We start from the raw sequence: 25149 nt of genomic DNA, 5'->3' as shown, positions 1-25149 counted from the left end.
AGGAGGGAAGGAGGGAGGGAGGGAGGGAAGGAAGGGGAGATGGGAATGAGAAGAGGAAGGAAGGAAGGGGGAAGGGAAAGAGGGAAAGGGAAGGAAGGAAAGAAGGAAGCAGGAAGGAAGGAAGGAAGGAAAAGGAAGGAAGGAAGGAAGGAGGGAAAGGGAAGGAAGGAAAGAAGGAAGCAGGAAGGAAGGAAGGAAAGGAGGGAGGGAGGGAGGGAAGGAGGGAAGGAAGGGGAGATGGGAATGAGAAGAGGAAGGAAGGAAGGGGGAAGGGAAAGAGGGAAAGGGAAGGAAGGAAAGAAGGAAGCAGGAAGGAAAGGAAGGAAGGAAGGAAGGAAGGAAGGAAGGAAGGAAGGAAGGAAGGAAGGAAGGGGGGAGGGAAAGAGGGAAAGGGAAGGAAGGAAAGAAGGAAGCAGGAAGGAAGGAAGGAAGGAAGGGAGGAAGGAAGGAAGGAAGGGGGAAGGGAAAGAGGGAAAGGGAAGGAAGGAAAGAAGGAAGCAGGAAGGAAAGGAAGGAAGGAAGGAAGGAAGGAAGGAAGGGGGGAGGGAAAGAGGGAAAGGGAAGGAAGGAAAGAAGGAAGCAGGAAGGAAGGAAGGAAGGAAGGGAGGAAGGAAGGAAAGGAGGGAGGGAGGAAGGAAGGAAGGAAGGAAGGAAGGGGGGAGGGAAAGAGGGAAAGGGAAGGAAGGAAAGAAGGAAGCAGGAAGGAAGGAAGGAAGGGAGGGAGGAAGGAAAGGAGGGAGGGAGGAAGGAAGGAAGGAAGGAAGGAAGGAAGGAAGGAAGGAAGGAAGGAAGGAAGATTATCAGGTTATCTGTTGCGAGTTCTGTTCCTCCTCATTTATCCAGAACACCCAAAAGCTCTTGACCTCACAGAACTTGATGCACCCAACCTTTCCTGGTAAATGGGGTCCTTTTCTTTCTCTCCCCCTCCCCCCCCCAACCTCCAACTTGCTGGCTTCTTCTCCGGGGCACCTGTTCAAGATGCAGAAGGAGTCCCATCCCCTTCCTGCAACTGGCAAGCCTCCATCTTTGCTGAGCCCAGCCCGAGGAGAGTCACAAGTCCTGAGCCGGAGGGGGAGTGACATGTTTGCATATCTTATTTGCACACTATTTACACCCTGTGGGCACGAAGCCACTTCACACCAGGCAAGAGCTGGCAGATGGACTGCAGAGCCCATGCCACGCCGTCTGCAGCCTTTGCAACAGCGTCGGGAGTAAAGAGTGGCAGTTGGAAAATGTTTGGGAAGCAGCCCGCTGAACCGGTGGCTTAAGCAAAGAAATCCTTTAAACTCTGGCCAGGAAGGAAAGCATTTTCAAATGCAGCTGCTCTCTCATTCAGCAAACTGAAAACGCCTCAATATTGAACAGAATAAACTCTGCGAGTTTTTCCCTGGTGCTCTCTGAGCTGGGTGGTTTTCTTGCAGACGTTTCATGACCCAACTAGGTAACATCGTCAGTATTAGAAGGGAGTGGGGTTTGTGGAGAGGAAGAGGAGGAGGAGGACTGTGGGGTCCCTGGTGCTCTCTGCACATGGCTGTTTACTTGCAGATGTTTCATGACCCAACTAGGTAACACCAAGGACCACCACCACCACCCCTCGCCGCCAGTTCAACCCTGAACTACTACATCCAAATCATTAGGTCAAACAGAATAAAAATAATTGGTGGATTTCAGGAAGGGCAGCTAACCTACCTACTTATTTACTTCCCTCTTTTCTTTTTTCTTTTTCTTTCTTTCTTTCTTTCTTTCTTTCTTTCTTTCTTTCTTTCTTTCTTTCTTTCTTTCTTTCTATCTCTCTTTCTTTCTCTCTTTCTTTCTTTTCTTTCCTCCCTCCCTCCTTTCCTTCCTTCCTTCCTTCCTTCCTTCCTTCCTGACTTACAACTAGATTCCTCCCTCCCTCCCTCCCTCCCTCCCTCCCTTCCTTCCTTCCTTCCTTCCTTCCTTCCTTCTTTCCTTCCTTCCTGACTTACTAGATTCCTTCCTTCCTTCCTTCCTTCCTTCCTTCCTTCCTTCCTGACTTACAACTAGATTCCTCCCTCCCTCCCTCCCTTCCTTCCTTCCTTCCTTCCTTCCTTCCTTCCTTCCTTCCTCCCTTCCTCCCTGACTTACAACTAGATTCCTTCCTTCCTCCCTCCCTCCCTCCCTCCCTCCTTTCTGTTTGGGGATCGACTATGCATCTAAATCCCCCCTGTTCATAATACAGCTTTTTATTATCTTTCTTCCCGCAGCAGCTGGCACTGGTGTTCCCCGATCTTTCCCTCCGCCAGGGACCAAAATATAACCTGCAGTTCCCCTGTTTTACCCTCTGCTAAACTTCCAATCCTCTTTTTCCTTTATAGCCAAAGGGGAAAAAAGTATGTGGAATTGGCTGAAAGGGGAAAATTCCTGATTTAATGACATGTGGAAAGAAAAGAAGGAAGGAAATCTTTGTTTCTGAAAAGTGAAAGGGAGAGAAATAACAGGAAGGTACATCCTGTACTATGCTGAACAGAAAAAATATTTCTGGTTTTTTTTTTAAAGATCCAGAATAGCAGAGTTTATCTCAACCTCCCTTGTATTTTAGAACAGAACAGAACAGAATAGAGTAAATAGAATAGAGCTCAAAGAGAACTTGGAGGTCATCTAGTCCAACCCCCTGCTCAGGCAGGAAACCCTATACCATTTCAGACAAACGGCTGTCCAGTTTCTTCTTAAAAACTTCCAGTGTTGGAGCATTCACCGCTTCTGGAGGCAGGTTGTTCCACTGGTTAATTGTTCTAACTGTCAGGAAGTTTCTCCTTAGTTCTAGGTTGCTTCTCTCCTTCTCTCCATCCGTTGTTTCTTGTCTTGCCTTCTGGTGCTTTGGAAAATACGTTCACAACGACCCCCCCTCCCGCTTCTTTGTGATTGTTGTTGTTAGCTGCGAAGTCGTGTCCGACCCATCGTGACCCTATGGACAACTATGGGGTGTGTGTGAAAGCCCTAACAAGCAGGCACATACATAGAATGAAGGCTACTGCTAAGCTTGTAAGCCGCCCTGAGTCTTCGGAGAAGGGCGGGATATAAATGGAATTAAAATAAAATAAAATAAATAAATAAAGGTTCCTCCAGGCCTTCCTGTCCTCTACCATCTTCTGGAGCCCTTTTAAGCTCACGTCTAACTGCTTCAGGGACTCCATCCAGCCACCTCCTTCTCCGTCGTCCCCTTCTTCTCTTGCCCTCAATCTTTCCCAGCATGAGGCTCTTCTCCAGTGAGTCCTTCCTTCTCATTAGGTGGCCAAAGTATTTGAGTTTTAGCTTCAGGATCTGGCCTTCTAAAGAGCAGTCAGGGTTGATCTCTTCTAGGACTGACCGGTTGGATCGCCTTGCAGTCCAAGGGACTCGCAGGAGTCTTCTCCAGCACCAGAGTTCAAAGGCCTCAATTCTTTGGCGCTCGGCCTTTCTTATGGTCCAGCTTTCGCAGCCATACATTGCAATTCTTTGTGATAGCCCCTCACATAATGAAAGACTGCTATCAGGTCACCCCCAAGTCCTTCTTTTCTCTAGACCAGCCGTTCCCAAATCCTGCAACCGTTCTTCATATGTTGGGCTGGTCCTCACCACAGCAGCCCACCTGGGGTCTACTGGCAGTTTTCCAATCTGGCACATCCTCCAGAAATGGCCCCCAGATTCCCAGCTGCTCCACGCTCACCAACTGGAATGACACAGGGAATGGACTCTTGAGACAGCAATGCCCATCCATCTCAAACTGGGGTGTTTTGTAAGGGGAAGTCCCGTTCCCCATCTTGCAGAATTGGGCTTGGATGTCTGCCCCCCCCACCTTCAAGTCTCACCTGGATTGCGCTGCTGACCAGCAACTTTGTTATCGCTAGAGTGTGTGTGTGTGGGGGAAGGCAGCTAAAATGACCCATCAGGTTGAATTCTGCTCTTTGACTCGTCTGCCTCTCCCCAATTTCAAACCGGCGGTGATTTTCCCCCACCCACCCCCACCCCAACCCTCGTGTTGTTTCCAGCCAACTACATTTCTAGATAAGCCCTTGCCAACAGAACTCATGTGGGAGAAGAAAACATGAGATGCTGATTAAGAAGATCTTCAAGGCCTTTGGAAAGGGGGAGGGATGTTTTTTGTTATTGCCATGGCAACTATAATCGTGATGGAGGGACCCCGGAGAGCAATTTTCATCCGTTTGGACAGGGTTAGCATGATGGTGGGTTCCCCGGTCAGCCAGATGTTTAGACTGGGTTTGGCATTTTTGTCCACCTATCAAGAAAGCCCTTCCCCCCCCCCGGGATAGGCAGATGTTCTTGTTGGATGGTGTTAAAGATAGAGCTGCCTTTCGCAATTGACGGGCGGTGATTGTGTCAATGCTGGGGAGGTGTGTGTGTTCAAGTGGTGCTCCCGATTAAAAGCAAATATTGCGATGATAATTGATTGTGTAGTCAGCCAGCTGTTTAGACTGGATTGGGTGTTTTTATCTACCCTACAGAGTCCTTCCCAAGGACCTGAAATAGGCATGAAATGTTCTTTGTTGGATGGTGTTAAAAGTAGAGCGAGCTGCCTTTCGCAATTGACTGAACAGTGATTGTGTCAATGGCGGTGGTGTTCAAGTGGCGCTCCCGACAATAAAAACGCTTGCTTGCCTAGTCAGCCAGATGTTTAGACTGGATTTGGCATTCTTTGTCTGCCTGCAGAGTCCCTCACAAAGACCTAGGATAGGAAGAAGTTCTTGTTTGATGGCTTTCGAGCTATGCTGACAGGGGGTCAGCTGTTCCGAGCAAAGCTGCCTTTTGCAACTGACCAGTGGCGATCTTGTCAATCCAGATGGTGTCGAGGGGGGTGGTGGTGCTCCAGATGTTTCTGGATCATGCCAAGTGCACTTATTATGCTTCGTCCCACAGTCAGCCAGATGTTCAGACCGGTTTGGGCATTTTTGTCCACCTCTCAAGTATCCTCTTCCCGAGGACCCAGGATAGGCAGGAGAAGATGTTTGACGGGGTACATTAATAATAATAATTATTATTATTATTATTTGGAGAGCTGCATGATGTCATTTTGCCTGACTCTGGACACTGGCCTGCTGGGGAGATAAAGAAGTGGTAGTAACTGTTTTGTCTGCTTGGCTGCTGTCCATTTCTGACTCTTCTGTCTGGAAGGATAAGCGATCAAACATTTTAATCGTACAGCAAAAGCTCCCTCCCACCAGAACCCCTCCAAAAAGAATGCACTTTATCTTCTTCTTCTTTTAAAAAAAACACCCTTGCTATTATTATCTAAAGGCAAAAAAAAAATCTCTCCCCCAGCTCGCTGAAACATCAGACAGGCCTCTTTTAAGCAGCCACACACTCGCAGCCTTCTTTCGGCTGAATATTTGCAAGCGTAACAAGCACGCTTTTTTCTTCCCCTTTCATCCCTCGTTTTTGCCTTCTGCAAGACCGAGGTGGCTTCCGCGGCGTTTCTGAATGTGGCAATGTTGTTTCTCTCTCTCTCTCTCTCTTTGTGTCTGTGTGTGTAGTTTTCCCTCTTTTAAATATAGTTTGACTAAAAGTTGTAAAAAAATGAGAGCCAGACGCCAGCTGGCAAGGTTACAAATGCTGATCCCAGGATCCTGGGATGCTGCGGCCGTCATAAATGCATGTCAAGTGCCTGGATTTTGATCACCTGACTGTGTGGAGGCTGCTATGGCCGTAAGTGTGAGGACTGGCCCTAAATCCCTTTTTTCTTCTTCCCAGTGCTGTCATAACTTTGAATGGCTGCTAAAAGAACGGTTGTAAGTCAAAGACTGTGGGGTGGCCGGGGCAGCTATAATGGCGAAGATCTGTGGCAAGCTATTTTCCCCCCTCCAGTTCTGTTGTAATTTTGAACAGTCACTAAATGAGTGGTTGTAAATCGAGGACTACTTGCAGATTGCTCATCTTCCCAACTCCTGTTGCTTCTTTGTTGTGAGGGCTAATGGACTGATTTAGAAGGCTGCATAAGGCTCTAGAGCCGGAAGCTTCAAACATCCCGTTGAGATTTTCAGCTATCCCGATCACAGTTGTCCCGAAAATTTGTTGTTGTTGTTTTTTCTTCCACAAGGCAACTGGACTTTCTTGTTTTTTGATAAAAAAAAAACTTGGGGATCCCACTGTCTTAAAAAGATTTCCTGCACCCATAACATTAACCCTCCCCGGCTAACGTTTGGACCTCACCCGTGCTTTCCAAAGAGCTAAGTTCTAATCCTCAGTTTTGCTCCAAAGACTGTCTGCAGGCCTTAGGACTTGAGAGATTTTTGGAGAAAAAAGAGAGAGAGAGAGAGAAAGAGAAAAGGTTGGGGGTTCCATTGAAAGAAATACTTTTTTTCCCCAAAAAAGTTTTTTTTAAAAAAGTTGGAACAAGCAATTACATACCCCCAAATGTTTAAAGGGATGCGGTGGCTCAGTTGGTTAAGACGCTGAGCTTGTCGATCAGAAGGTCGGCAGTTTGGCGGGTCAAATCCCGAGCGCCGTGTAACAGAGTGAGCGCCCGTTACTCGTCCCAGCTTCTGCCAACCTAGCAGTTCAAAAGCACGTAAAAAATGCAAGTAGAAAAATAGGGACCACTCCGGTGGGAAGGTAACAGCGTTCTGTGCGCCTTTGGCGTCTAGTCATGCCGGCCACATGACCACGGAGACGTCCTCGGAGAAGCGCTGGCTCTTCAGCTTTGAAACGGAGATGAGCACCGGCCCCTAGAGTCGGAAAAGACTAGCACGCATGTGCGGGGGAACACCTTTACCTTTACCTTTAAATGTTTAAAGCTGCAGAATCAGATATATCCACTTTCTGGGAAAGCCTGGTGTGTCTTCCAAAGTCAGGTAGAAAGTTGTATCTTTTACAGCCCAATTATCTCCCTCCCAAATGAGGGTCTTCGGTTGCGTTATTGCATTTAATCCACTTAAGGGATGGTTGGACTAACCATGGAATGCCCAGCTGCTTTTCTTTGCAGGCTTCTGCTTGCAGAAGAAAAAAAAATATGCTGCATTTCAAACTTAGGTTCACACACACACACAAGAACCCACCTTCACTGAGAGCCTCACATGACCGAAGGACAGAATGGGTACATCGCTGTGATGGTACACTTCTAAATTAAGAGGTGTGGAGTTATAGCTGTCTGGACTCGCTTGCTCTCCCAAGCCTTTCTGAGTGTGCACAACTGGTGTCCCTTATTGCCCTTAAAAGCAGCTCCAGAGAATTATACCCATTTTATAGATGAGGAACAGAGGAGGGAGAGCAAAATACCCAAAGGAACCAGTCTGGTCTAGTGACTGAAGAAGCAAATGAGAAACCAGGAAATTGTGAATTCTAGGTAAAGGTAAAGGTTCCCCCCCCGCACATGCGTGCTAGTCGTTTCCGACTCTAGGGGCCGGTGCTCATCTCCATTTCAAAGCCGAAGAGCCAGCGCTTGTCCGAGGACGTCTCCGTGGTCATGTGGCCGGCATGACTAGACGCCAAAGGCGCACGGAACGCTGTTACCTTCCCACTGGAGTGGTCCCTATTTTTCTACTTGCATTTTTACGTGCTTTCGAACTGCTGGGTTGGCAGAAGCTGGGACGAGTAACAGGCACTCACTCTGCTACGCGGCACTCGGGATTCGACCCGCCAAACTGCCGACCTTCTGATTGACAAGCTCAGCGTCCTAACCCGCTGAGCCACCGCGTCCCTCTAGTCCCTCCTTAATTCTAGTCCTGCCTTAATCGTGAGAACCGGATGGGTGACTTTGGACCAATCACCAGGAGACGGTGAGTTCTAGTCCCACATTAAGCCTCAAACGTTGGGTGACTTTGGGCCAGTCGTCCCAAAATCAAATCCGGACTTAACGTCACAAATTTTCTCTCGCTAAGCGCAGAAGTGAGCTTTGTTTGTTAAAGTGAGTTTGGCCCCGTTTTTACAACCTTTCTCGCCGCCGTTGTTAAGTCAATCTCTGCGGTTGTTAAGTTAGTAACACGGTTGTTCATTGAAGCCGGCTTCCCACCACTGACTTTGCTTGTCAGAAGGTCGCAAAAAGGGGGGAAATCACGTGACCCCGGGACGCTGTGACCGTCATAAGAATGAGTGGGTTGCCAGTTGATCTGAATTTGGATCAGATGACCCTGGGGTTGCTGGAATGGCTGTTAAGTGTGAAAAATGGTCATAAGTCACTTGTTCTGTGCCGCTGTAATTTTGAACAGTCACTAAACGAACAGTTGTAAGTCAAGGACCACCTTTATGTGCCAGAACGTTTCAGGATTCCGTCACCCACAGGCGCAAACCAAAACCAGGTGAAATTAAAACTTATTCGATCAATTGGACCAGGGCCTTGAAAGACAAAAGCGGTCCTCCGGGGTGGGGTGGGAAGGGTTTGGCCTGGGAAAATGCCCAAAGGTTAAAAAAAAATATCCATTTTTCATGAGTAACGAGCAAATCAAATCAACCTGGGCTAGGAAAAAAAAAACACAACCCCAACTGGATCCTGAAACCGAGAGGCCGTGAATATTGGAGAAAGTATCCAAAAATTAATTTTTAACAAAGCCAGCGTTACCCCCCCCCCCCGGGTCAGTTTTTGGCTTCTGAGACAGCAAAGCAGGTCCTGAATCAATAGGAGGTAGGATTAATATGTAACTGAAGAATAAGGCAATTGACTTTGAACTTGCGTTGGCCCAGACTCCGTCACCACCAAGATACACCAAAACCCAAGTAGCTCCAGTTGACGTCAGATCAAGAGGCCTGAATTGGGAGAGCAACATTTTTTCCTTTCCTCTGCTTTGGATGGATCCATCCCATGGATTGGACCAGGGCGGGGTCTTCAAACTTGGCCCTTTGGGGACTTGTGGACTTCAACTCCCAGAATTCCTCAGCCAGCCATGCTGGCTGAGGAATTCTGGGAGTTGAAGTCCACAAGTCCCCAAAGGGTCCAAGTTTGAAGACCCCCTGAATTGGACAAATAGTCTTCAACTTACCGCAGTCGGACTGTTTTTTTCACACTTACGACCGGGGCAGCATGCGTTCGTGGTCCCCGGATCAAAATTCAAACGCTTGGCCACTGGCTCGTATTTATGACGGCTGCAGCATCCTGGGAAATCACGTGATTTTTTTCCCCCTTTCCTGACAAAGGAAATTCCCAAGGCAGGCCAGAAAGAAATGGGGGCCCGGATGACCTCCGGGAATCTCTTTAAGGGGAGAACTTGTCCAAGTTCGACAACTTTGAGCCGAGTGGACTTCAACTCCCAGAATTCCTCAACGCGTATGGCTGGCTGGGAAATTCTGGGAGATGAAGTCCAGGTGTCTTAAAGGGGTCAAGATTGGGACCCCCGTTTTAAGGGTCACTGAGATCCCTCGGCAAACTATGGGTAAGGCGGCAGCTTTCATTTGACAGCTTGAAGACCCCCCTCCCCCTCCCCTCCCCCCCCTCCCAACCCACCGAGAAGGGGTTGGCAAAAAATAAAATAAAAAAAATAAAAATAAAATAAATAAAATAAAAGTGGAGGGGGGGGCGAAAGAGAAGGAAGGTTGAAAGGAAAGCAAAGCCACTCGAGGCAAGCTGTTTTTAAAGTCCAACCCTTCCGATCCAGAAGCGAACCCGTTGAGACTCGCCAAGATTGGTCAACGGGGAGTTTCGCCTCCCGATCAAAAGCCTGGCGAACTCTTTTCATCGTCCCGCGCCTTTCTTTAGCCCGCTTTCAGGAGCGAATAAAAACCGAACCGTTTTGTGACTCTTGACCCCCCCCCCAAGGCTGGGCTGCAGGCGGGGGTGGAGGGGCTTCAGAAACAGGGTGCAGGGGTCCCCCGCATTTCTCCTTCCGCGCATTTCTCTCGTCCCGCGCCTGGCGCGTCCGAAGGCTATGGGGCATTTAAAAAAAAAAGAGAGAGAAAGCAACGGTGTGTGTGTGTGTGTGTGTGTGTGTGTGTGTGTGTGTGTGTGAAACCCAGAAGAGACCTCTCCCCTGCCTATTTCCAGCTCGGGGTGGGTGGGTGGGTGAGGGGTCTCAATCCCGGCTTGCTTGAAGCTGCTTTGCTCCGCAGACCCTTTCCCCCCTCCCCTCCTGCGCGGTTGTCTTCCGCAGCCTGGAGCAACCCACGTGTGGCTGGAGAGCGCGCGTGGGAAAGCATACCCCTTCCTTCCACCCACCCCCCCAGCCCACCCACCGCCCCACGGGAGGGAAGAAAAGAGAGTCCTCCTCCACTCCCCCCCCACCCCACCCGAATCTGGCCGGCAAGTGCCGCCGCCGCCTAGTAACCATGGCGTTTCTTTTCCGCCCAGATAAGCAGCAGGTGGGCTTAAGGTGGCAACGGCGGGTGGGGGTGGTGGGGAAACCTGCCGAGCCCCCCTTCCCACTCCCCCGCGAAGAAGCGGGGGCTGTCTTTCGCCGGCGAGGCTGCGGAGGAACGCGGGAGCGGGGGTGGGAGGAGGAGTGAAATAGGGGGGGTGGGGGAAACCAAGCAAGGCCGCGTCTCCCCGCACCCCGAGACCCAGGGCACCCCCGAAGTAGTCGCAACACTTGGCAAGGCGCGCACTTTTCCCCCCTCTCCCCCCCCCCGGCCTTCCTTTTTTGGGGCGTGGGTGCCTGCGTGGGTTTGCCTGCCACCTTGGTGCAGCGCCCGGGGGCGTCTGTCTGTGTGTGTGTGTTTGTGTGTGTGTGTGTTTGCGCGCCTGTGTTGCTTCCACCTCTCTTTCCCCCCCCCCACACCCCCCCCCACAACCTCCCTCGCTGGCTTGCTGGTCGCCACAACCCGCGACGCCTGGGCTGCGTTTGCAGCAAACCCCGCACGCCTCGCTCGCCCTGGGGGGCTGCCTGCCGGGAGTCGAGCAGGGTGGAGCGTGCCCGGGGTGGCGGGGGAGTGGTGGTGGTGTGGGGGGGGGAGGAAGGTAGGAAAGGAGGCGCCTCGCCTGGGACAGAAGGAGCCCCCCCCTCCACACACACACACACGGCGGCGCGCCTCTCCCCCCCCCCAGGGATTTCTCCAGCGCAGCCTCTTCCAAGCCGGAGAGACGATCTCTCTCTCTCTCTACCCCCCCCCCCCCGGCGTCTCCCGCGCCCCGAAATCTCCCTTCCCCCCCCCCCCCGATGCCCTCCGCCTGCCCTCGCGCCCCAAATTCCCCAGCGGACCCACCCCTGTTTGCCCGATTTCTCCTCCCCCCCCTCTCCTCCCAAACGCCCCCCCCGCCCCCAAACCACCAAACCCGGCCGAGCCTTTGCAGCAGCCGCTCTTTTGCTAAGGCGCGGGGAGGAGGGTGGGGGGGGGAGAAAGGAAGGAGGAGGAGGAGGAGGGAGAAAGGGAGTGAAAGTGAATCCGAGCCGCTTTCGCTTCCGAAGCCTCCGCCTTCGACCCGGCCGCCCTTTGATCTCAGCCTCGGTTCTGCAAAATAAATAAATAAATAAATAATAATAATAATAATAATAATAATAATAATAATAATAATAATAATAATAATAATAATAATAATAATAATAATAAAAATAATTAATAATAATAATAATAATAATAATAATAATAATAATAATAATAATAATAATAATAATAATAATAATAATAAAATAATAATAATAATAATAAACAAATAATAATAATAATAAACAAACAATAATAATAATAAACAAACGCGGATGCCAAGCGGCGGCCCGGTTCTGCCCGCACCTTCCCAACTACTCCCGGGGAAACGAAGCGGCCGCGCTGGGAAGGAGGAAGAGGAAGAGGAAGAGGAGGAGGAGGAGGAGGAAAGAAGGCTGTGGGATCACCTGACGGTCCTTCCCGGAAAGATCCCCTCGCCTAGCCCGGGGGTGGGAAGAGGGAAAGCTGCAGGGCGCCCTCTTGGGTTACATTTTGCTTTCTCGCTTTCTTTCTCGCCTCCCTTCTTCCTTCCTCTCCCCCCCCCCCTGTTTTTTTTGGTGTGTCTGTGTGTGCGTGTGCGTCTGTGTGTGTCGGGTGGGTGGGGGGGGTGGGGGGGTGGAAACCGACTAGATTCTTCTCTTTCCCCTTGGCTGCCGCTGCGCTTTGCCGCCTGCTGCTCCGGGCTGGCTGGGTGGGTGGGTGGGTGGGTGTTTTGGAAGGGGTGGGGAGAGGGAGGGGCTGGGGGAAGCGAGGGGAGGGGAGGGACCGGGAACTCTTCGCCTGTCTGCCAAAGGGGCGAGAGCGGCTCTCAGACAGGTGATGGACTCCGGGCCGGCTCCCGCCTTTCCCTTCGTCGCCAGCCGGGCCGAGATGTAGCTAAAAGGAAGCTGGCCGCCTTTCTCTGCTTATCCAGAAGCCCGAAGCGGCTGCAGGAGGAGGAGGAGAAGAAGAAGAAGAAGAAGAAGAAGAAGAAGAAGAAGAAGAGGCGGCGGAGGCGGAGGCGGTGGTCGCACCTTGGCCAAGGGAGGAAAGGAAGGCAGGAGTCCGGCCGTCCGGCTCCCGAAGCGGCTTCCCTCCCCTCGCCGCCTGGCTTGGGGAGCCGGCAGAGCGCCGAAGAAACACCCCCCCACCAGCCCCTCGCCTCTGCCAGGAGACCCCCGGAGCCAGCCGCCCAGAGACCTTTCGAGGCGGCCGGGAATTGAGGAGGAGACCACCTGCGCCGCCCGCGCGACCCCCATCCCCCCCCTTTCCTGCCCGGAGGACAACTGCGCCCCCACCCACCCACCCCCAGCGCCGGTGGTGGCTCCCTCGCCCCCCCCTGCCCCCCTCGAGGGATGGTTGTTATTTTCCCAACCCAAGGAGGCGGGCTGGTGCGCCTTCCGCGCTGCACCGTTGAGTCGGGTGGCCGACCATAGTGATGAGCACGCAATGAGGATCAGCGCAGCATTCTGGGTTATAGGCTTTTGCTACCTGGCCCTGGTGTTTGCAGAGGTAAGCGCACACCTGGGGAAGGAGGGAGGGAGGGAGAGGGAGAGGGGAGGAAGGAAAGGCAGAAGACCCCTCCCCTCTCCCCTTTTAAAATCTCCGACTGATTGCAAAACCTTTTTTTTTAATTTTTTTTGCATCGCTGGCATCCTTCTTCTCTTTCCCCCCCCCTCCTCCTCTCCCTCCCTCGTCCTGCCTCTACCTTCCACCTGAAACCCACCCACCCCCACACCCTCCCGCCGGGCGTGGGCTTGGGCTTTTCACCTTGGACCCTCCGGGTGGAGAGAAGCAAGAGCTTCCCTTCCCCGGATTTATTCCCAGGACCCAAAGGGGTGGCGTGGGAAGGCGGCCGTTCCACGCGCGCGGCTCAACCGCCATCCCTCAAAGCAGCGCGGCTCCCTCTTCTTCCTCTTCCTCTTCCTCTTCCTCGTCCCCAACCAGACGTGGGAGCTGCGAGGTCGGCTTGGATCCCAGCCCCCTCCGTTCACCCTGCCCGGCCTCGGTTCTGGCGCGCGTGCAGACGTGCAAAGGAAGGGCGCTCCAAACGCGCCAGGCGAGCCAGCCTCTGGCGTGGTTTATTTTATTTTATTTTAATTTATCTGAAAAGATATATATATATTTTTTTGCCAACCTGGCTGGAGAGAAGGGTGAAGGAAGCCGACAGCCTAGAAACAAGTGGGGTCCTCTTGACTAGCCAGCTTGCCGCTCTTGGGGGGCGGAAAACCACCCCGAAATGACTAAAATAGGAGAAGGAAGCAATTCCACGAACGTTTTGCCCTTCCGAGATGCAACCGCGCGTTAAGCTCCCCTCCGCTCTGAAAATTCACTTTATAAGGTTATCTCGACGAGGACTGGGAGAAAAGCGGCGGCGGGGGCGGCGGGGGGGGGGAAACAAACAACACAAAACAACAACAACAACAACCCGACTGTGTTTCCCAGATTGACTTGGCACGTTTCTCTTAGAAGTTAGGACTTTTGGCCTTTTGAAACGAGCTTCTTTCCTTCCCACCACCCCCCTACCAGCCCAACCCCAGGGACTTGGGCGTTCAGACAACCGCCTTAACCCAGGTAGGGGTTTCCAACCGAGTTCTCCTGCAGGAGTAGTGGGGCGAAGGACAATCGCAGTTAGTTTTTTTTTTCAGAAGCAGGAGAGGGCTTGGGAGATTGGGGTGTGTGTGTGGGGGGGTGCAGTGCAGGGCCCCCCCCGACTCACCTATCTTGGTTAGCTTGTGGCTCGGTGTATCGAAAGGTAGAAACGGGGTTAGTTTTAGGAAGCTGGGGTTGGGTGGGAACTGGTGGGAACGTAGCCGTGTCAAAGCTCTGCTTTTTTGGAGCCTGGGAAAAGAGGAGCCCAGGTTGGATTTTTTTTCTCTGCCCCCCCTCCACTTCCTCTTTGCCTTCCCTTCCCCCCCCCAAATATAATTTTTTTAAAAAAAAAAAATTGGGGAATTGTTTCTAGTAACCATTGCGGAGCGTGGGAATTCGGAGGCCAAAAAGGAGGAGTAATATTTTCAAGCAGGCTGGTTTTTCTTGCTTTTCAGAAGGGTGCTGGGAAAAAGAAAAACAACGTGCCTTTTCTTTCTATTTTGCTGATTTTTCCCCCCCAAACAGTGGGATTCGGGTCCTTATCTAGAACCAGGCCCACCCACCCACCCACTCAGGAAAATTTTGGAGAAAGGGTGAAGCCCCAATGGAGGCCGGAACTTTGATTTTCTTGCAAGTTTCCTGCTTTTGGAAAAAAAAGAAGAGTTGCCTTGGGTCAAAGCACTCCTTTTGCTAGGCAGTTAAAAAAAAACACACACATACAATGAAACAAAGGGGGGGGGAGTTGTTTTATCCCATTCATGTAGAACAAGCTCCATAAAGTCCAAGGATTTTTTTAATTTTTTTTTTAGATAAGCTGGAAAAAGGTTGCTGCCACTTTTTTTTTTTTTTTGGAGGGGTGAGGTGTTGGCAGAGGAGGAAACAACTTGTGGAATGGTGCTTGAGTATTGTGCTGTGGCACATTTCAACTTGATCTCTCCTCCTCCTCTCTCTCTCTCTCTCTCTCTCTCTCTCTTCTCTCCTTCTTTCTTTTTTCCTCTCTCTCTCTCTCTCTCTTTCCCTTTCTCTCTTCTCTCCCATAGCTCTAGGAAGGCTGATTTCAGATACTTAAACCTCAGACCTCTCTTAGTAAATGGGATGGTCTTGTAAATTGTAAAGGGACAGTTGTGCCAAAACAGCTCTCTCCTCCCCCCCCCCCGGCAATATTATGGGATGGTCTTAAAGCACTGCCTGCTCCGCTTAAAAAATAAAATCAAACCTCAAGCTTTCCCCAAAGTTCTGAGCCACTGAAGGAATGTTAATCCCTCCTTGCAAGACCACCCCCACCAATAAAGGGAGAAATAAATAAAAATGAAAAGGGCAGAATTTTCCATGTGCTTCCCTTATCGTAGTGTGGGGAGGAGGAACTAATGTTAATGGTGGGCTGCCTGGTTTGTTGGGCACATGAAAAGGAGAATTTTTAAAACAATAAAACACAGCCCTTTCTCCATTGTCCCTGAGCACCTGGAAGTAGAAGCTGGGAGCAGATCCAAGAGCCCACTTCAGAGTGGATCAAGATCGGGCCCAGATCTACTCCAGAGGTGATTTGGAGAAAAAAAGGCTGACTAGAGATCTAGAAATCTGACTGGCTACCGTAGAGTTCAAGATCTGCTCCAGAGGTGATTTGGAGAAAGATTTGGTAGAGATCTGGTGATCTGATTGGCTAGGGATCTGCTCCAGAGATGATTTGGGGAGAAAGACTTGGTAGTGATCTGGTGATCTGATTGACTAGGGATCTGCTCCAGAAGTGATTTGGGGGAGAAAGACTCGGTAGAGATCTGGGGATCTGACTGACTAGGGATCAAGATCTGATCTGGAGGAGACCTGGAGAATGACTCAGTAGAGATCTAGAGACCTAATTGACTAGGGATCTGCTCCGGAGGTGATTTGGAGAAAAACTTGGTAGAGATCTGGTGGACTGACTAGAGATCTGCTCTGGGGTTGATTTGCAAGAAGACTCAGTTAGCGATCTAGTGATCTGGTTGGCTAGGGATCTGCTCCGAAGGCGATTTGCAGAAAGACTCCCTGGGTAGAGACCTGGTGAGCTGGCTGACTAGAGATCAGGATCTGTTCCCGAGGCGATCTGGAGGAAAGCTGACTAACTGGGGGGCACTGCCTTCTCTCCCCTCTCTTTTCAAAGGAAGCAGAGATTCCTCAAGAGCTGATCGAAAGGCTGGCTCACAGCGAGATTCACAGCATACGGGATTTGCAGCGTCTCCTGGAAATTGATTCCGTAGGTAAATTATTCCCTTGCATTTCTTCCTATACCCCAACCACCACACCAATGTCTGTGAGGGGGTGGGGGTGGTTACCAAGGGGTGGGGGTGGGGGTCGGTGGGCCCATCTTGGCAAATGGCTTGCAAAGAGCCAGTTTTAGAAATGCAAAAATCCAAGCCTGCCGTTGGGGAGGGGCAGGGAGAGAGTCCACAATGGATTGGGGGGGGAGCCCTTCATTCATTCCTCCTTTGGGGAAGGAGGAGAAAGAGGTTTAGGAGGAGGAGAGGCTGAGTTTGGCTGCCCCCCCCCCAGGGCTGCCCAGTTGTGTCTGATGTTCCTTTGATACTTCTTTAAAAGATGCTTGTTAAAAAACCACACAGTTGCCCAACGGATCTGAAGTGAAGTGACTTCTTGGCACTTTCCCCCCCCCCCCCCCGGATTTTTTTGGCAGGTTTTTAATTTGTGAAAAATACTAGCTTTCCTCTCTGTTCCATTGCCTGCCACCGGTTCCCTTTGCTAGCATTTGAGAATTCAGGGATACACTGCCCCTAGCTGCGGAAGCTCTACCGTTCTGTGACAGCTGGGTTATGCATAGCCGTGATTGCATCTGACATCCAAATAATGGCTCCACATGGTTCTGGTTTGTAGTGACCCCACGTGGAACAAGCTTCATTTTATGAATTGTGTTGCCTCGTTCTCTGGGCGCGGGCTGGGCCTTTTCACAAGGTATTTATTGTAGGCCACTTAGGTGTTCATCCATTCCATCGTTCTCTTCCTTATGGCTTTCAAATATGGGATGTATATCTGATTTCCTTCATTGAGTTCAGGAGTACAATAGCCCAGCAGAGGAGGCTGTGTCTACTCCCATTTTACAGATACAGACTGAGGCAGTTTTTCCCCAGAGAAAACTGAAATGAAGGCTTGAGATTTCCTGGCAAGGGTTATGGATTAAAAAGAAAAGTCAAAGGCCTTTTCACTTTGCATTGGGGCACACCTGGACGTTTCTGTTTTTCTGGAGGGATTATTAGCCCACGGGCTCTAAAGTTTGCCTCCAGACGTTGTGGGTGCTCCCACCCTGGAGGTTTTCAAGAAGAGAACCGTTTGCCTGAAATGGTCTAGGGTCTACTGCCTGAGCAGGGGGTTGGACTAGAAGACCTCCAAGGTCCCTTCCGACTCTGTTATTCTGTTATTATTCTGCTTTCCAGTTCAGTGGGTCCTGTTTCCGAGTAAACATGAGTAGAATGGCACTGTTTGGTTGTTTGATGAATGCCAAGCGAAGGAGTGAAGTGCCTTGATCCAACAAACATTGCACTGAAATTGATGTGCCCTATTGAAATCGACTCGCTCCAGTGAAATCGACTTTCCCTGTTGAAATTGACTTGCTTTGTTGAAATTGACCTGCCCTATTGCGTCAACTTGCTGTATTGAAATTGACTTGCCCTGTTGAAATTGACCTGCCCTATTGCATCAACTTGCTGTATTGAAATTGACTTGCCCTGTTGAAATTGACTTGCCCTGTTGACATTGACTTGCCCTGTTGACATTGACTTGTCCTATTGAAATTGACTTGCCTGTTGAAATTGACTTGTCCTATTGAAATTGACTTGCCTTGTTGACATTGACTTGCCCTGTTGACATTGACTTGTCCTATTGAAATTGACTTGCCTGTTGAAATTGACTTGTCCTATTGAAATTGACTTGCCTTGTTGAAATTGACTTGCCCTGTTGACATTGACTTGTTCTATTGCCCTGTTGAAATTGACTTGTCCTGTTGAAATTGACCTGCCCCCTTGACATTGATCTGCCCTCTTGACATTGATCTGCCCTCTTGACGTTGGCTTGCCCTGTCGAAATTGCTATGAGAAATCTTATCTACATCTCTGCAAGGTAGATGAGTGTTAAATTCATTTTGGCCCCTGCAGTTTCGGGGAGAGGAAGTCAATCAGCACCATCTCCCCAGAAGAGGTGGCTTTATTTGAGGGGGTGCGTGCCTATTTTAATACGGGAAGGGGCCTTTATTTGGGAGCATAGACCTCCTTCTTTTCCAAAATGGATGGGGATTTTCAGATCTTGTTCAGAAAACAGGCGGTGCCGTTCAGCCATGTTTTCAGTGGGTGCCTTCCCTCGCCAACTCTGCTACGGGGACAGGCCCGTTAAAACGCGGAAGACGGCTTTTCCGATTTGGTGGGTGTCAGAAATCCCTCCTCAGATTCCATCTCCAGCCGAAAAACCTGTCCATCAGACGCTACTCTCTTGCTGTAGAATAGCGGGTGGCTATTCTACTCTCTGTTTATCAACAAAGTCCCGTCAAAACAAGACGCTGTTTTTGTTTTTGTTTTTGTTTGTTGCAAAGCAAAAGGGAAAAATAAGCTTTCTTTCTTTCCCCTTGGATCAGAAAACCTCCTCCAGCTCAAAGCAATCAGCCCATCTTTGCTATTGCTTTTTAATAGCCCAAGGTTGTGTTCTGAATCGTTAGACCGACTGAACGCTTCAAAGGGCAAACGGGCAATTTGCTAACATTTACCGGTCGTGCCACAGAACCATCCTGTTATTAAATTTGATCTCTGCAGACTTCGCCAGAATCGACTCCAAAGCCAGGATCTGCAGCATCGGGGAAGATGGCTTTGTTTGATTATCTTTTATTTATTTTGATTTGTGTGTGTGTGTGTGTGTGTGTGTGTAAGCAGGAAAGAAATAACGGAGGTTTCTTTCCATTTCTTTTCTCTCCCCCCCTTCTGTTTTTTTTCTTTTTTCTTACAAAAAAACCAAAAACAAAACGAAGGGAAGTTTCTACCCATCTCCTATCCTGGGCCAAGAATCTGGCAAGTTGTTGCTTGCGCTGCTTAAAAGCAGAGCCATTTCATCGAAACAAAGACGGCACAGTTGTTACGCTTCTTCCTCTTCTTCTTCTTCTTCTTCTTCTTCTTCTTCTTCTTCTTCTTCTTCTTCTTCTTCTTCTTCTTCTTCTTCTTCTTCTTCTTATTATTATTATTATTATTATTATTATTATTATTATTGAAAAAGAAGAATGACAAGGAGCCTTTGAAAGTTTAAACTCTTGATTTCATCAGGCTCTGCTTTTTTTGGGGGGTAGGGGGTGGGAAGAGACTTTCATTCGGCCTGCCTAAAGGCTGAACCCATCAGGAGATTTTGTTGTGTGCCTATTTCTTTCTTTTTTTTCTTCCCTTTTTTCCTTTTCATTTCCGTGGAATTGCACAAGGTGGTACGGGCAAGCAGGCAAATGCTTTCTCTGACCATCTTCTTTTGCTTTATATATAGCAAGAGTGAGGGCAGCAGCGTGCACGGGGAGTGCGTGTGTGTGTGTGGGGGGGGGGGGAAACTCAACCCTGAAAAAAAATCTCACTTGTGGCCTGCAAAAACTTGCGGAAAAAAATTGTCATTCGGGTTGTCGTGTTTTTTTTTCTCCTCTCCTCCTCCTGTCCCGGCTGAAGGGAACAATTGTTACGGATCTAGGCAGGCCCGTTTCATTCATCGAAAGGAAAATGTGTTGCATTTGTTGGTTCGGGGCCTGTCCCCTTGGCAGGCTGGCGGCCTTGGCTGGTCATTCACAGGCCCAGCAAGGCCTCTGTCCTAAAGACAGTTACACCCTTCATCTTGAAGACCTTGAATCGGACCTCTTGAATCAAGGTCAGAGCTGGGCTAAATCTTGGGACAGGAGACCCCTGTAAAGACGTCCCAGGTTTTAACCTCTCGAGAAATCAGTGGCAAATTGCTGTTTTGTTTTTCCTTTCTGCCAAGAAAAAGGCATGACCAGACCCTTGACTAACTCAAAGAAGACTTTGTACGAGGGGTAGCGTGTTTGCTCTGCCTTCAGAATGGGAGCGTGTGGGGTGTTAGGTTGATTTTGCTTGCTTGCTTTTTCCACGCAGCTCACAGCCAGCCGCGCATGCATGGCTTGGGCAGTCTTTTCAAGGTGGACTCTGTGCTCGTCACTAGGGGCCTTCCAGGGCTTCGTCACCAGGTTGCCTTCCAGACAATTTGGCTTTTGAATTCCTCCTAACGTTTTGCAGAATGGACAGAGTGCAACGGACAGAGCACAATTCTTGCTGGAGGCTCATTCTCCGGGGTGAATTTTTGACCAGCACAATATACCGACCTTCTCTTCAAATTGCCGGTCGAACATTCGTCCTTCTTAGCCACGGGCTTTGCAATGAGGTGTGGAGTCAGGATTGGCCAATCATTAATTCAATTTCTTCTTCTTCTTCTTCTTCTTCTTCTTCTTCTTCTTCTTCTTCTTCTTCTTCTTCTTCTTCTTCTTCTTCTTCTTCTTCTTCTTCTTCTTCTCCTCCTCCTCCTCCTCCTCCTCCTCCTCCTCCTCCTCCTCCTCCAAAGGAAGACTTTGAGATATTCAGTCCAGATGAGTATCAACAGAGGATGGTTTATCTACAGGGAGAACGACAGGTTTAGTTTAGGTCTTCAACAGGTAGTATTTCTGGCCTGAAAAGGACTGGACCAACCCTGCTGTTGGATAGGTTGAGTCAACAATGAAGGACCTCAGGAAGATGCTGGTGGAGAGTGCTCTTATTGATGTACAGTGTGGCCTCCAAGCCTATTGTCCTCATGTAGTAAAGACCTCATGTTGCATGGAAGAACTGGCTGTGATCTGACTATCCCCTAGACTAGAGACTAGACATGAGCTGGAAGCATCTCGCCCCCTTATGCTTTCAAAGAATTGGCCAACGATGTTGGCTAAAGTTGGAATGATGTTGTGCTTATTGGATTATGCTCCGATGTTGCCATCCTTTGGATAGTGCATCAGAGGGATGCTTGGGTGTGCCATAGGTCTATGGCCATGAGGACTGGCCATGAGGATGTGTTTGTTGAGGGCATCGTGTCTCCCAGTGTCGGATGCAAGCACATTTGTAAGATGATGTCACGCAGGGGACATCACTTGCCCTTCCAGTACGCACCCATTAGAGCAATGAGTGGAATGAGTTGCCTTCAGAAGTTGTGGGTGCTCCATCACTGGAGGTTTTCAAGAATTGACTGGAGAGCCATTTTACTGGGATGGTATAGGGCAAGGATAGGCAACCTTGGCTCTTTTATGACTCATGGCCTTCAACTCCCAGAATTCCTGAGCCAGCATGGCTCTGCATGGAAACCTCTCCATTTCTCCTCAGCATGGCTGGCTCAGGAATTCTGGGAGTTGAAGTCCACGAGTCATAAAAGAGCCAAGGTTGCCTACCCCTGGTATAGGGTCTTCTGTTTGAGCAGGAGGTTGGCCTAGAACACCTCCAAGGTCCCTTCCAACACGGTCATTCTGAGTTCATTCCAGTCCTTGAAGCAGAGCTCCATCAAATCAAGATCTCTGGTTTTCCACATGGTTTTCTGCAATACGTTGTTTGGAAGCAATTGGTATGGACATTCAGCAAGAACAAAACTGTCAGTAGAAGGGTATCCATGTAGCTCAAAGTTGAACTGTGGAGTCCTTAGTGTTCTCTGAGCTTGGTTGTTTGCCTGCAGATGTTTCATGACCCAACTAGATAATTGGACTAATTCCACAAGACTTGCCTGTGGGGCAAGCTACATTATATAAGCAGAGAGCAATGCCCCCACCCTTCTAGCACTGATGATGCTACCTAGTTGGGGAATGAAATGTCTGCAAGGGAACAACCAGGCTCAGAGAGCACCAAAGGCTCCACAATATTATCCATTTGTTCATTGAAAGCTTAGGAGAGGGAACACCAGTGTACCCTTGACAGGTGACACAATGGAAGATTTAGAGAATCCGTGATTCATGGACTATAAACCTGACCAAGTTGGGAATACCTCCTGCAGACTTTAATGTGATCTGGAGCCGATGTGGCTAGGGGGAAGAAGATCACTCTGCTTCAAACCTTCTTCTGTGAAGACTAACCCCTGCAGAAGTTTGGCTGACACTCGATCCTAACCATCTTGGCCGTCTGGGTGGTTGACCAGACTCACTCAGGAGACCCAACAACAACAGAGTTGATACTTTCTGGCCCAACGCATCACTCATCGTCACTAAAAAAGGATCTCTGTGCATGTTGGAGTTGATGTTGGCTAGGGTTGAGTGTTGTTTTTTTTTCCTGACTGCAGCATTTCATCAGCCACGTCAAATTCTTCGCCTCTCTCACCCTTGAGAGGCAGTGAGTGATGACCTCATCTGTATGGACTAGCTCTTCATGGCTTGCTCTTTTTTTTTTTGAAATGGAGCTAAATAGATGGCTAAGACTGTCCTTGGCAATGGATACATTATACCGTCTGGCAGAGTTTGAATGTTGGATGTCAGAAAGTTGGATGCCTACTGATAGGCACGTGCTTGTAATTTATTGGCCGGGTTTTCTGCAACAGTCTAGGCCAGAAACTCCATTGAACAAAGTACAGTACAGGTAGCTCTTGACTTAACAATCACTTGTCCAGCAATCATCTTATTTACTTATTTATTTTGCTGTGGATCTAGGCTGCTGTTGAGGGGTTAGGGTGGTGGGGAGCCTCAACACCATTTTCAGATCTTCCTCCAAAATCTTTTCAGCTGTTGATCTACCCACATTTCTCCTCTGAAGCGCCAGCTTTGGACTTTCAATTGATGTGGATCTTTCTCGGGGTCTTCCACTTCTGTTAGTCGCTACATTCTTACATGAAGATCTTCTGTTTTCCTTCCACCTGTCCTCCAGATGCTCAAGATAGCACTGAGGGGCAGGAGGTTTTCTCTCTAATTTATCCAACAAGAGTCCTTTGATGAAGGTTTGGTTGAGAAGTGATGACCAACTCAAGTCATCTAGTAGACTGTGCTCATGGGGGGGGAGGTTTCCCAGGGCCCAGTGTTATGCCCCTAACCTTTGCATCATACCAAACTTCCAACCTGTTGATACTGTCAGCATCTGCTTATCCTTCGTCTGCAGCACTAAATTGCCTCCTCTGTCTTGGTCGGTGTTTTTTTCTCTCCCTTGAAAGCCTCATTGTATGGGTGGCAATCAATTGGCTGTTGTTAGAAAGAGCTTGATGGTCATGGCCAACAATAGATACTCACAATGCTCTTTGTAGCTAAGATTCAATGGCATATACAAAGTTTGGGAAGACTACCATTCTGTGGAAGCTGCTCTACTTCCATCTTCTCTTTCCGGTATTTTGCTATTGACTAGCCTCTGTTCCCCTCCTGCCATGGACATCCTGATAACCAAGCCAGAAGGCTTCATGTCTTCTTTGTTGAAGCTCATTGGGGCAGTCAGATTAGATTGGCATCACGTTAAACCCAGCTAAAGCCACTGTTGTGTCTTTGAGGACATCACTTTGTGGGAATCGGCCGCTGTCTTCCCATCCTGTGTGAACCCGGTCCATCCTTTTAAGATGTTGTATGCTTGACTTGAGCAGGATATGTGAGTTGAATGTAGGAATTGTGGTTCTTCAACCCAGATATTTGAGATTGTATGAACCCAGCAGCAGCTGATGGAGTGGTTCTATCCATAAAAGAGACACCAAGGAGATTGTTGAAAGATCAAACTATTTCACAGCTCTGGACCATTTAATTACCCCCAGCTCACCCTCAAGTAGACCTGGAACCCAAGGTCCTAGTCTACAATTTTTTAACAAACAGGAAAATCCAGGCAAAAAAGGAGAAATTTCCCCCGTGATCCTTCAGCAAACGAGAAGTCAGATCTTCACTTGTGTTTGGTTTATATTTGTCAACTGTCCAGAATTTCATCCTTTCGGCTATGGGCCAGGGCGGAAGTTGTAAATGCATCCTTAACAACTCTGCTTGCTGTTCACAGTGGTTTCCTACTGTACTTTAAAACAACAATTATCGCATCTATTCTTGAGTTGGGATTGCTTTTCCATGCTTGATAGTATCCTTTTAAGCATCTTGTCCTTTCCTTCAGAAATGAAAAGGATGCTGACCATTGCTTCATTTTACCCATAGTTTGCCAGGAGAATGGTCAGATAAAACAGGGGTCCTCAACCACCAGGCCGTGGCATGCTAAAAATCGGTCCGTGCTGTTCTGTACCAGCCTGCTACCGGCCCTGCAGAAAAGGCAGGGACAACCCCTTTTTCAAGAAGGCAAGAGGCTGGAATTACGCCTGCCAAATTTATTGCAACAAAAACAAACGGAACAAGACAAACCAAGAAACAGCAGCTTTAAGAAACACGAACTATCCAAGCGGTTGCCTTCAGCAAACCAGCCTTCCCCACACATTCCCCTTATATAGAGTTCAGGACGTGGCTTCTCTCTGCCTCCTTCTGAGAAGCCCCATTGCCTTCCTCTGTTTACTCCTAATTGACTGCCTCCTGCGTCGGGCATCCTTGAACAGGGCCAGCTGTGGGTCATCTTCATCCATGCTGTCAGGCTCACACAGCTGGGTCTCCGTGGTGACCAAGTGGGAGGGGCCTGGCTGAGGGCTCTCATCAGCAAGATCTACAACCCCCTCAGCAAGGTCTTCAACACCCCCCTCCTCCTCCTCTGAGTCGTCCGACCCAACTGCCGAACCCACAGGCTGACCCTGAATCACAACACGTGCAAACAAGCAAAGCCCCGTTTGCAGGATGCAGGCAGCACACAAAACCAGGCCCCCTCCTGTCTGTGGAAAAACCTCTCTCCATGGAAGTGGTCCCTGGTCCTCAAAAGGCTGAGGACCTCTGAGATAAAAGACAGCATCGCCTGGATATAGGCTGAGCAAGAAGCTCAGTGAACACCTTTCCTAGTTTCTCAGACTATAAAAGAGATGGTGAGCTAGGCCTCCAAGAGTCGTTCCAAGTAGCTTTGCTATCAAGTAGAATTAATTTATCTACTTTTATTTCCTGTCTGGTCTACTCAGTAAGGCTGACAATTTCGTATTTGCAGTTCCTATTATTTAAGCCCAGACTCCATGAATGAAACACAAATAGGCTTCCTCTTGGTTATTCTCCTTGTTTTCATTCTTGGGGAGTTCATGAGTCTTGCAGAGGTTTGGACCCAGAATTGGGGGGGGGGGGGAAAGAAGGATATGAGTCTATGCATTACTCTTTCAAGCCAATCCTGAAATGAGCAGATTGTGTTTGTCAGAATCTTGTTGAAGGATCCATGGGAAAGTTGGATGGGGTTCTCT

General features: G+C 49.2%; 1 protein-coding gene and 1 long non-coding RNA gene across 4 annotated transcripts in view; one reads left to right on the top strand and one right to left on the bottom strand.

Moving 5' to 3' along the window:
* Positions 1-25149, bottom strand: part of LOC310646434 — a 138362-nt gene that overhangs the window by 31148 nt on the left and 82065 nt on the right. The gene's annotated exons all lie outside the window — the stretch shown is intronic.
* PDGFA (platelet derived growth factor subunit A) overlaps positions 12071-25149 on the top strand; it is a 46660-nt gene continuing 33581 nt past the window's right edge. For all 3 annotated transcript variants that reach the window (XM_083372387.1, XM_083372389.1, XM_083372388.1), the window contains exons 1-2: positions 12071-12789; positions 16007-16103. In XM_083372387.1, coding sequence (XP_083228513.1) covers positions 12727-12789; positions 16007-16103 — 160 coding nt within the window. In that variant the 5' untranslated portion in view covers positions 12071-12726. The remainder of the gene's footprint in view (positions 12790-16006; positions 16104-25149) is intronic.

Source organism: Vipera ursinii (assembly GCF_947247035.1).
Source record: "Vipera ursinii genome assembly, chromosome: 13".
NCBI lineage: Eukaryota > Metazoa > Chordata > Lepidosauria > Squamata > Viperidae > Vipera > Vipera ursinii.
The sequence above is the reverse complement of the archived record's forward strand: the minus strand, read 5'-3'. Positions and strand labels throughout refer to the sequence as shown.